At 38.3% G+C, this 10,006-nt stretch overlaps 1 protein-coding gene across 1 annotated transcript; it reads right to left on the bottom strand.

Annotated features, from left to right (window-relative positions):
- Nucleotides 1-2,481: 2,481 nt before the first annotated feature.
- On the bottom strand, nt 2,482-8,681 carry LOC107085631 (bombesin receptor subtype-3-like). Its single transcript, XM_015376077.1, has 4 exons — nt 8,445-8,681; nt 3,331-3,594; nt 2,813-3,058; nt 2,482-2,694 (listed from the first exon to the last, which is right to left on the bottom strand). Exons 1-4 carry the CDS (start codon nt 8,673-8,675, stop codon nt 2,482-2,484), a joined length of 954 nt encoding a protein of 317 aa, XP_015231563.1. The 5' UTR covers nt 8,676-8,681.
- Between the last annotated feature and the right edge of the window lie 1,325 nt (nt 8,682-10,006).

The following is a 10,006-nucleotide window of genomic DNA, read 5'->3' as shown; positions in this document are numbered from 1 at the left end:
ATATATATATATATATATATATATATATATATATATATATATATATATATATATATATATATATATATATCATGAATAGACCCTCTGAGCTAATATCTGAGGGTTAAATATTTATAGTCATAATATAATTGTATGATCAAAACTTAACAGTTTTTTTGTTTTGTTTTTTTAGTAAAAGGGTACTGTTAAATGTGTGGTGTATTTCTGTTTGTGGGTCTTGTGCATCGCAGCAGAGGGACAGGGGAGAAATAGTGACACAAGTTAATTCAAACAAGAACCGTCACTATTGAAACCACAATGTGTCAGCTGTTCAAACTTATACTCTCTTAAGGTACGCATAATATTCACTAAATGAAAAAAAAACATATTTGGCAAAAGACACATGAGGAAGATGGAGTCATAGCTTTGCTTTTATCTAAGCTTTAGTGATTGTGTTTTTTTTTCTAACAAAATTCTAATTTTCATCACTTCACTTTTTGAGGATTAGGTAGATGAAGATATTTTTTTTACTTTTCCCACTTATTCTGTCAGGGTCACTGTGGGGCTGGTGCCTTTCTTTGGAAGCCTATGTACGAGGGGCGGAGTACATCCTGGACATTACAAAGACAGACAACCATGCACAAACACACTCACACACACACACACACACACACACACACACACACACACACACACACACACACATACATACTCTTTCTGACATCGTAGTAAGGACCATGCGTTGACTCCCATTGACTTCAGTTTATTTTCAGTCATTTTCAACCCTTTCTATGCCCTCACCCTAAAATTAACCCTAAACCTAACCGTTACAAATGCATACATCACCCTAACCCTAATCCTAACCAATTGACACCTTAGCCCTAAACCTAACCATTATAAAATAATATATATCCTCACAACTGGTCCTCAATTTGATGGTGAAATTGGAAAAATTGTTCTCACTCTGAGGGCTAGACAGGTACACACACACACACACACACACACACACACACACACACACACACTCACATACAGCTTTGTTTTCATGACAAATGGGGACATTTCATTGACTTGCATTCATTTTATATGGCCTAAACCATTTCTTGACATCTGTGTTTTAATTTCTTTGTATGTGTGGATTGCATGGATCGTTACAGACATCTAGTGAAAATGTCATATCAACAGCACCTCTTGACATGGTGGCATATTGAACACCCGCTGTATACATTGAACATCCCTTTTCATACTTGTCATTCACCAAACATTGTCTATTTAACACTCTTCCATGAAGGCCAAATTTTTTGAGTGCAACAGATAATTTTGTTATTAGATCACGTCTTTGCTATGGATCTCAGATGCTCCCCCAGAGTTGCCATCAGCTTTTAACCCGTTTCTTTCATTATTGGACTATTCAATTATACTGGATTTAATGGAAGACAGAGATACTTTTTTTTACTAGTTAAGTGAGTTTTGATGATAACTGACTGTGTTAGATTTTGTTTATGAGAGAACAAGAAACAGATAAAACACAAAAAAAAACCAAAGCACATATTTACTTTTCAGATCTTTTCTTTCAAAGACAAATACGGGACAAAACGTTATGGAAACTTAAGTGGTGTGGATGCCTTGGCAGGGTATTTTATCCACTCTAACAAATACTTTTAGCAAGGACTCTATGGGGTAACATGACAATATGCTACAGGAAAATGTTGGGATTTTTACCAGCTGCACAAAGGGCCTGATCTTCAAAGATTCCATATAAAAAGGTGGTAAAAATGCATGTACTTTTTCTTTCTTTCTATTACATCCAACAAGTTATCATGTTGCAAGTGACCTAAAAAAATTCCTGCTTAAATGATAAGAATTGCAAACCAACTTGGTTCTGGCAATACAAAGAGCAGATTGCGTGTTATACAGGTATTTTGAAAGTGGCTATAAAAGAAAGATGAGGTCCAAAGCCTTGGAGATGGAGGTGAAATGATCATTACTAAATAAACAACAATGATAATACTAAATAATATTTGTAGTTTACTTTGTAGTAAACATAACCATGCTTCGTGCAGCCAGAGTTATGTTTTATTAAATTGAGGGAGAAAGAAATCCCTGTTGTAAAGAGATGTGCAGTCATTCTTTTGCTGTTTGGTTTAATTGTAAGAATGTCTGCTGTCCCATCATCTGTGCAGGCCTGTTTTTTCTTTCTTATTATTGTTATTTTCTAAGGTCCAAACGTTTACATGCACACAGAATCTCTCTCTACTCCCTCTAATCCATTGTAGCAATGTCTCCTTTGTGGCAACAATGATCACAGATATTTATTTACAGAACATTTGCATATCCTTAGCTTGTGTCTTGATTAAGGCACACAGCCAAAATACAAATCATTTTGCATCTTCTTTGAAGATCTGTTCTGCGCATGCAATTATCTTTGCACTTTATTTAAGACATGCACACCTTCAGAAGATTAGGCCTAAAGTGTTCTTTAAAGTGTTCTTCATCCAGACTTCAGTCAGAGACAGAAGACTTCATGCAAGAACGAAGCCGACGGTGTCCAAATGCCAGAACAACAGGAGACATGGCGATGAAGATGATGTTTGCAAAGCGAGCAATGACCAAAAGATACTCAACTGAGGAGCCTCGGTTGTAGTTAAAATAGTTGACAGAGATTATACTGGTTCCCCAAGATATAATGAAGAGCATGACAAGCGCAAGAATCACCTAAGAAAGGAAAACAAAGTATTTGGAATTATGGAAGGTGTAAGAGAAACATTTGCAAAAGGAGGGTTTATTTACTGTGCCATACTCTTTCAGGCACATCTATCAAGAAATGTCTCACCTTGGCAGCTCTTCTCTCAGCTGGAACACGCTTTATAACAGGTGCCTCCTGAACAGAGTTCCGCGACCGGCTGTGAGTGTAGAGTGTGTAGAGAGAGGTCATGTTTGTGATTACCATCAAAATTATTGGGAAAATTTCATGGATGGCCATAGATGTGGTGGCATAGGCTAGGCCAGTGTAGTTCGTTGGGAAGTTCCACACACAGCCCAGCAGGGGGCGAGTAGTGCTGCTCACTAACATCAAGGTCTGAAAATGGAGAAGAGGGAAATAGGGAAGTATATCATTAATAAAATCTATGCGTACTGCTACATAACAGTAGGTTGGTGGTGTCTGTCTCCAGCAGTCATTGGGAGAGAGGCAAGGGTACTCACAGGGCAGGATACCACCACAGAAAAAGACAGAGACACAGGACAAAGAACAATGGCAAATAACCTCAGAATTGTGTTTTAAACTATCAAAGGAAACCCTAGTACCAGGGGAGGACCCATGTAATACGGGGAGAACATTATGTGTCTCACCTCTGTGGTGTTTTCATTGCCATTAGTGGAGAAGATATGAGCAGGAATGGAGTAAATAAGGTTTAAAATCCAAATGATGCCCAGGCTCAACAGAAGTGTCCTATAGGTGCTCCACGGCCCTTGGATGTGTCCAATTGTCGGAGCCACACGCCTCAGAGTATGGAGGTGGAATGCACTGAGGAAGAATGTTGACCACACATTGACTGATCGCAGCCAGACCCAAACTCCCATCAGGAATTGACACCATCCTTTGGATGAGTACAGCTGGAAAAAGGGACATTTTTATTGGGTGAGTTAAGGGCATTCTGGGAGAACACTGAGCAATGCACAAAATAAGACCATATCCACTGTGGACCTTTATTAAGATACAACTAGACTTTATGTCTGTAAACTATCACTAGCCATGTTTTCTAATCACCCTTAAAGACATCAAACCATAGCAATTTTATATTTTAAAAAGCAATTAAAGATAAAAAAAAAAAAAACATTTTTAAAAACACATAAAACAGTTGGACCACAACCTTAAACTAACAATACCATAGTTAGGAGTTTAACTTCAACAGTCAAAGGCAGTTCTAAGCAAATAGGTTTTTAACTTTGACTTAAAGGGGAACACCGTTTTTTTTTTACATTGGGTCCTTGATTTTACGTTATTACATCATGTTCTGCTCACCCATATTAGTTTTGTGTCATTTGGAGCTGTTCTGAAGATATTAGGTTTGGTAATAAACAAGTAACGTCTTCCTAGTCTTCCTATGGGCAACAAGTTGAAGGCACACACTAAACTGTTCATAATTTATTCTTTATGGTACTCCAGCATTCATAAAATGTAGTCGAATCACTGTACCTCAGACATCCATGGTTATATTTTTTATAATTTTTTAAAACAAAGCAACGCATGTATGATGTCATCCGCACGCTGGACTGGAGTTGTGACAGGCTGCCCGGGCCACAGGCTGCTATGCTCTACCCCTTCTATTCATTCGGCTAGCTATTCTGAATCGTTCAATTCCATTTGGAGAGCGAGATCATCTGTGGTAGTAGCACTAGACATCTTCCAGGCATGTGAGTAAAACTAGCAGCAGTTCAGCGGACAGGATGAATGAATGGTAGCCGATGCGCGCGAATGACGTCATACACACTCCGCTTTGTTTTTAAAAAATAGAAATATAAAAAATATAACCACGGATGTCTGGGGGACAGTGATTCCCTTACATGAATGCTGGCGTACCATAAAGAATAAATTATGAACAGTTTAGTTTGTGCCTTCAAATCATTGCCCATAGGAAGACGTTACTTGGATTACAAAACCGAATATCTTCGGAACAGCTCCAACTGACACAAAACTATTATGGGTGAGTAGAACATGATGTAATAACATAAAATCAAGGGAGCAATGTAAAAAAGGCTTTCAGCACTTCTGAGGCTTTCAGTCTTCTGAGAGTTTTTTCCAGATAAGTGTAGCATTTGAACTCAATGCTGCTTCTCTGTGTTTAGTTCTACTTCTTGATTAACAGAGCTGACTTGAACTAGAAGAACTGAGTTGCTGGGTGGTTGATACACTGACACTAAATCTGTTGTATTTTGGTCCTGATCCATTACATACTAACAGGGATTTTGAAGTCCGTTCCCAAAGCTACAGGGAGCCCGTATAAGGACCTCAGAACCAGACTGATTTGTTATACTTTCTTAGTTCTAGTAAAACGGCAGGCTGCATCAGCTGCAGCTAGACTTTTTAGGGAAAACTATGAAGACACTGTTGCAGTAATCAATTCTATAAATAATAAATTCATAATCCTGATTTAATGAAAATGTTCTTCAGTTGAAAAAAGACTGACTTTGTCATGGGACTTTTCTAAATATGTGTACTTGTGTGCTCTCATGTGCTTGTGTACTTGTGAAACATAATCAGTATCAGCCCTAGTTCTATTCCAATTCACAAGAACAGCAGACCGAGAACGGACAAAGTCCCCAGATGTTGTTCTCGTATGCATCAGAGCAGACATTAAAAGTTCTCTTTTCTGTTGCCGTTGTTCAATAAAAGTACATTTTAAGATCATTTGAGGCGAAAACATTATACTTTTAAGTATCACCATATGGCCCATTTACCGATTTAATGCGTAATAAAAATTTTTTTCCAAAGTTGAGATGACCACAGCAACCAGCGGACATCCGAGGGTAACCGCAGCCAGCTCTAATCCTAGCCCCTCTGCAGCAGCTCTCTCTCGGCCTGGCCATGTGTGAAGGACCCCTGGCTCTGTTGCTGACTTTTTCGTTTTATTTGGTAAAATGTTCAGTTGATTTGTGTTTATCTTACTGTGTTAACTATTATTCCCCCAATAAATGAAAAAAGTAAGAATTTATTATTATCAAGAGACTATTAATAACAGGAGGGAAATGCAGCTCCAGACGAGCTGAGCAATTGGTGACGTCACTATTACGCTTCTGTTCCTATTGACCCATATTTATGCTGCATGCTCTGTTCTCCCCTAGTCCACACTTTCCTGTGTCCTTCTCAAAAAAATACTTGGTGAGGACATGAGTTTTACTCATTTTCTTGTGATTCGAGAAATGGCCTAGAGTCTTGGAGCTGATGACTGACTTGATTGCTCATTCCATTCACCTGGCTAGTTCTGCCCAGCTGCTGATTACCACTCTTCTGTTTCACCTGCTCCAGTCTCTATTCAACCTGTCTACTTCCAGTCATCAGTACCAAATTATTCGAGCCCTTGGTGAGAGTTTCCTAGTGTATATTATTGTTTCTGTTGCCTGATCCTGACCCGTTCTGCCTTTGGACCTCTGAGCCTGCCTGTTCCTATTCTGATCTGTTAGCCTAACCAGTCTTCAGACTCCTGCTAGATTCTGCCTGTTTACCGCACCTGGAACTGCTTCCTGACACCGACCTGGATTCCCCTTTGGTACCTCTTTGGATCTCTGATCTTCTGGCCCGGACTACTGTGAACCTCCTTGACACCGTCTTTGGCTTCGCCCTATGAATTTTCCTGCCTTCCTTCATCTGCTTGGATCTGATCTCCTGCCTGTTCTTCAGTCTTCGGAACTTCGACGTTTGTGACTCTCTGGGCATCGACTGCTGCATCTTGTCGGGTGGAATCTCTCTCGTCCTCTGGGCACGGCCTGAACTTTAAGACCAGGTTTATGACTCACATGTTCATAATCTGCCTCTGCCAGATTGATGTGGTCACTAACCTGTTTGTTCTTCCTGCAGAGGTTCCCGCCTTAGACGCCCTAGCTGTTCACCACAGATCCGTTGTTTCTCATAAACGCCTTTTGAGATATCATTCTGTCTGTTTGAATACTGGGTTCTCTGTTCTGAGCCTTGACAGACTTAGTCATTTCCTTTATGTGTCTCTAAAGGTTCAGGTCCTAGTCATCATGACATTAAGATTTTGGCCATAATCAGTGGTTTCTAGCTGTAGTAGCAAGAAACCCATAAGCCTTTACATATATTATTCAAGACAGGACTCTGAGAGATCGTTATGGTGGGGGATCGGATTCGCAAACTATTTCACTATCTTTATTTTTTTAGGCCCCACCCTCTTACAACAAGCAGGTGGATGATCTAGTGGCTGACAAGTCCATTATCTTCCTGTCTGCCCAAATTCCGTACGGCTTTGGCCTGATTAACAGCTAGAAAACTGATCTGTAATTTTAATTGACTATTACAGGTCCCTAGGATGGTGTTTAAGTTTTGGCTATTGCAATCTTTAAAAGACCTCCTATTTTATCCTAAAGAACTCACACATATAGCTCTTCCACACCCAAAGGATACCTTCAGGAAATACATAACTTATTAATGTACTGACCACACGCATGCTAAAATATATAATCTTTTATTGGCAAGCAGCTGGCAGGAAAATGAAATAGCACAATAGCAGGAACATGTAAGCAAAATATAAAATGAAAAAACAATATCCACATAGTTCATCCCTTTAACCTGCTTCTATGCTATCTGTGAACACCAGAGACCCTCCAGTCCAAGTTTAAAGATCGCTAAAGTTCTTCCCTTTCCTAATAGGGTTAGGGTTAAAGGACATAAAAGTGCCCGTAGTTAAAGAATCACCCTTATGCAGTCCAAAGTCCAAGAGTCCTGATCTTCAGGGTGCCTCTGCTTTAAACTAAGTGGACTCATCCTGTCAGATGGTGCATACTTCCTTAGTGAATCAGTAAAACAAAAACTTTGTGTTTGCCACAAATGGTGGTATCTGTTCTTAGAGCAGGGTAAGGTACCTGAAGATATATTTTTGTACATTAGATTATTTAATGTCTAAATGTTTAATCAGATGCTTGAATCATTTACTGTGTTCTTCGGATGTCTTTTTTTCTTTTTTTTTTTTCTTTTTTTTTTTTTTACAAAATACTGTTTTACATTTGGGTAAAAACTGTGTTTAAGAAGTGGTACTTTTATATTTTCTTTGTATTCTACTAAGCTGTGGTTGATTGCTACAAATAGGGTAGTTGGATAAGGGACATTTAACTAAATATAAATGGCACAACAATTTTTACTTGATCCTGTATTTCGATTTTAACGTTATGTGGATCAGAGAAAAAAATTCCACTACGGTAGAAATTTTGTATGAATTTTTTTGGAGTTTTTTGAGTGTGTCCTATTTTGCCAATATAGTGCTGGTAATTTTTTATAAAGTAATATATGAAAAAAATATATGTTAATGTTTTTTCTATTATCATTAAACTTTGGAAATAGATTTTTAACTGTAAAAATAAAATTTACACCAACAGTAGAGAATGCTTGTACTAATTCAAGAGAACTTAAGCAGGTCTTCAGAAAAAGCATCAATATAATGTGGAAAGATGTTATACCGAAAGAGCAAATAAAATTGGTCCCCGAGTTCTTTAATATCTTCAGCTGTTGAATTTTTTAATTATCCCAGATTTAATAAGCTGCTTTGAACCCTAATACTATCTTTTAAATGTATTTTCTTGTAAATCTTTTGGTTATATTTCTGTTCAATGTTGTATGCAGATTTTGAAGAGCCCGCAGAAAATGAAGTGCCCCTTAGCGAAAATAATGAAATAGTTATTCAAGTCAAATTAATTCAATTCACTAAAATCAATTTTTTTTAAGCAGTTCATACCTTGAAGCCCAAGTCCGAAATGATCAGGAGCACGTTTCTCACAAGTGACACCATGAGATTGGACACTGCCAAATTAATGATAATGATGTCCGAATTATGTCCACCACTACGGTCCATCATCACGCTCTTTCCAATGACTCCAATCACAATAGCGTTACCCACAATTCCAATAGCCACCAAAAGGATGTAGAAGGCATTCTGTGCGGGGGACACAGGGGTGCGAAGTCCCATCCCCACAAGTTCAGTGGTTGTTTCTTGCTCCATATTTTCAGTCACTGTGTCAAAATCCTTAATATCTGAACCCATGTTACTACTTCGATCCAAATCAACTTCTACCTTCATTGTGAATGTCTACCAACGATGTTTAATTCAGCTCACCTTTCCAAGAATACCGCATGTGTTTGCAAACTAAAGATCCTTTCAATGACATCATAGAAGAAAATGACCTTCTTTGTTCCACCTACTGGCGTTTTAGCCTCCATATGGGCCACAGAAAGCCACAAAGCATCACAATGTTTTTAACCCTAGGGGGATTAAGGTGTATGTTAATGAAACACAAGAGATTAATCAACTTCCCCATGCAAAATGTGCTTGGGTTGTGACTTTATTCCTTATCCCATCACCCTGAAGGAAGCGAGGACCTTTGGGTTACTGCACGCATACACTTGCAGGACTTTTTGCTGATCAACAAAAGCCTGAGAGCTCTTTGCAGACAGATTTTTACACTTACATCGATGCTTAGTGTGCTTAAAATTGAATAAGAAAAAAACTCTTTTGGACTTTCCCCTGTTATTTTTACACTAGAACTGCTTTAAAACCAGGTAAAAAGTAACAACTGACAACATCTAAAATTGACACAATAGATGCCAATCAATGTATATAATGGTTTATTTCTTTATTGCACCGTGATATCTAAATACAAAAAGCTTCACATTTCTCTGGCATCATTGATAAACATTTCCTCAAAGCCTTAAAACACTCTTTCACATCATAATATCACATAATATCACAAAACACTTTAAAAAAAGCCAACATTTTTTATATATTTATTCAGTGCTGTCCTATATTAAACAGTTTTTTTAATCTAATTTAGTACTGAAAAAAAAATCTATAAAAAAGGTATACCCAAATTATTTTTTATACTTTAACTTACTATGGTCACAAAGTATAGACAGTTTTATTGGTAATCTATGACTTCCTATTTCCTAATGTCATGAATACGATCAATTAAGGTAGAAGGCCTGGAGGCTGTCAAAGGGAGCCCCAGAGTTCAGGAGGCCTATGGAGGTGACACAGGAACCAACAAAAGATCCAGTGACATTTCAGGGAGAAGCCTAGGGATAACAAAGGAGCTTAGAAACCAGTGAGGAGCTGAGTAGCATGGATACCAAGAAAGCCTTGCAGAGGCACAAATTGGTCGTTCTAGACCAAATTCACCAGGGGGGGCAGACTGGGGCCAGTGTATTTTCTGTGGGGCAGGAACCAAAAGTTTTATCCGCCTCACAAAAACAACCAATCATCCATCCAGCCAACCAACCTACAAAATAAAATCGCCAGGACAA

This window comes from Cyprinodon variegatus, unplaced genomic scaffold (assembly GCF_000732505.1).
Source record: "Cyprinodon variegatus isolate N-32 unplaced genomic scaffold, C_variegatus-1.0 Scaffold129, whole genome shotgun sequence".
NCBI lineage: Eukaryota > Metazoa > Chordata > Actinopteri > Cyprinodontiformes > Cyprinodontidae > Cyprinodon > Cyprinodon variegatus.
The sequence above is the reverse complement of the archived record's forward strand: the minus strand, read 5'-3'. Positions and strand labels throughout refer to the sequence as shown.

Bases quoted from the DNA above. Each gene is read 5' to 3' on its own strand.
- LOC107085631 (XM_015376077.1), bottom strand. From the start codon at position 8,675: ATGGGACTTCGCACCCCTGTGTCCCCCGCACAGAATGCCTTCTACATC. The intron at 3,595-8,444 runs GTATGAACTGCT...CCCTTTTTCCAG, and splicing joins TTTCGGACTTGGGCTTCAAG to CTGTACTCATCCAAAGGATG. The intron at 3,059-3,330 runs GTGAGACACATA...CTCCATTTTCAG, and splicing joins GCAATGAAAACACCACAGAG to ACCTTGATGTTAGTGAGCAG.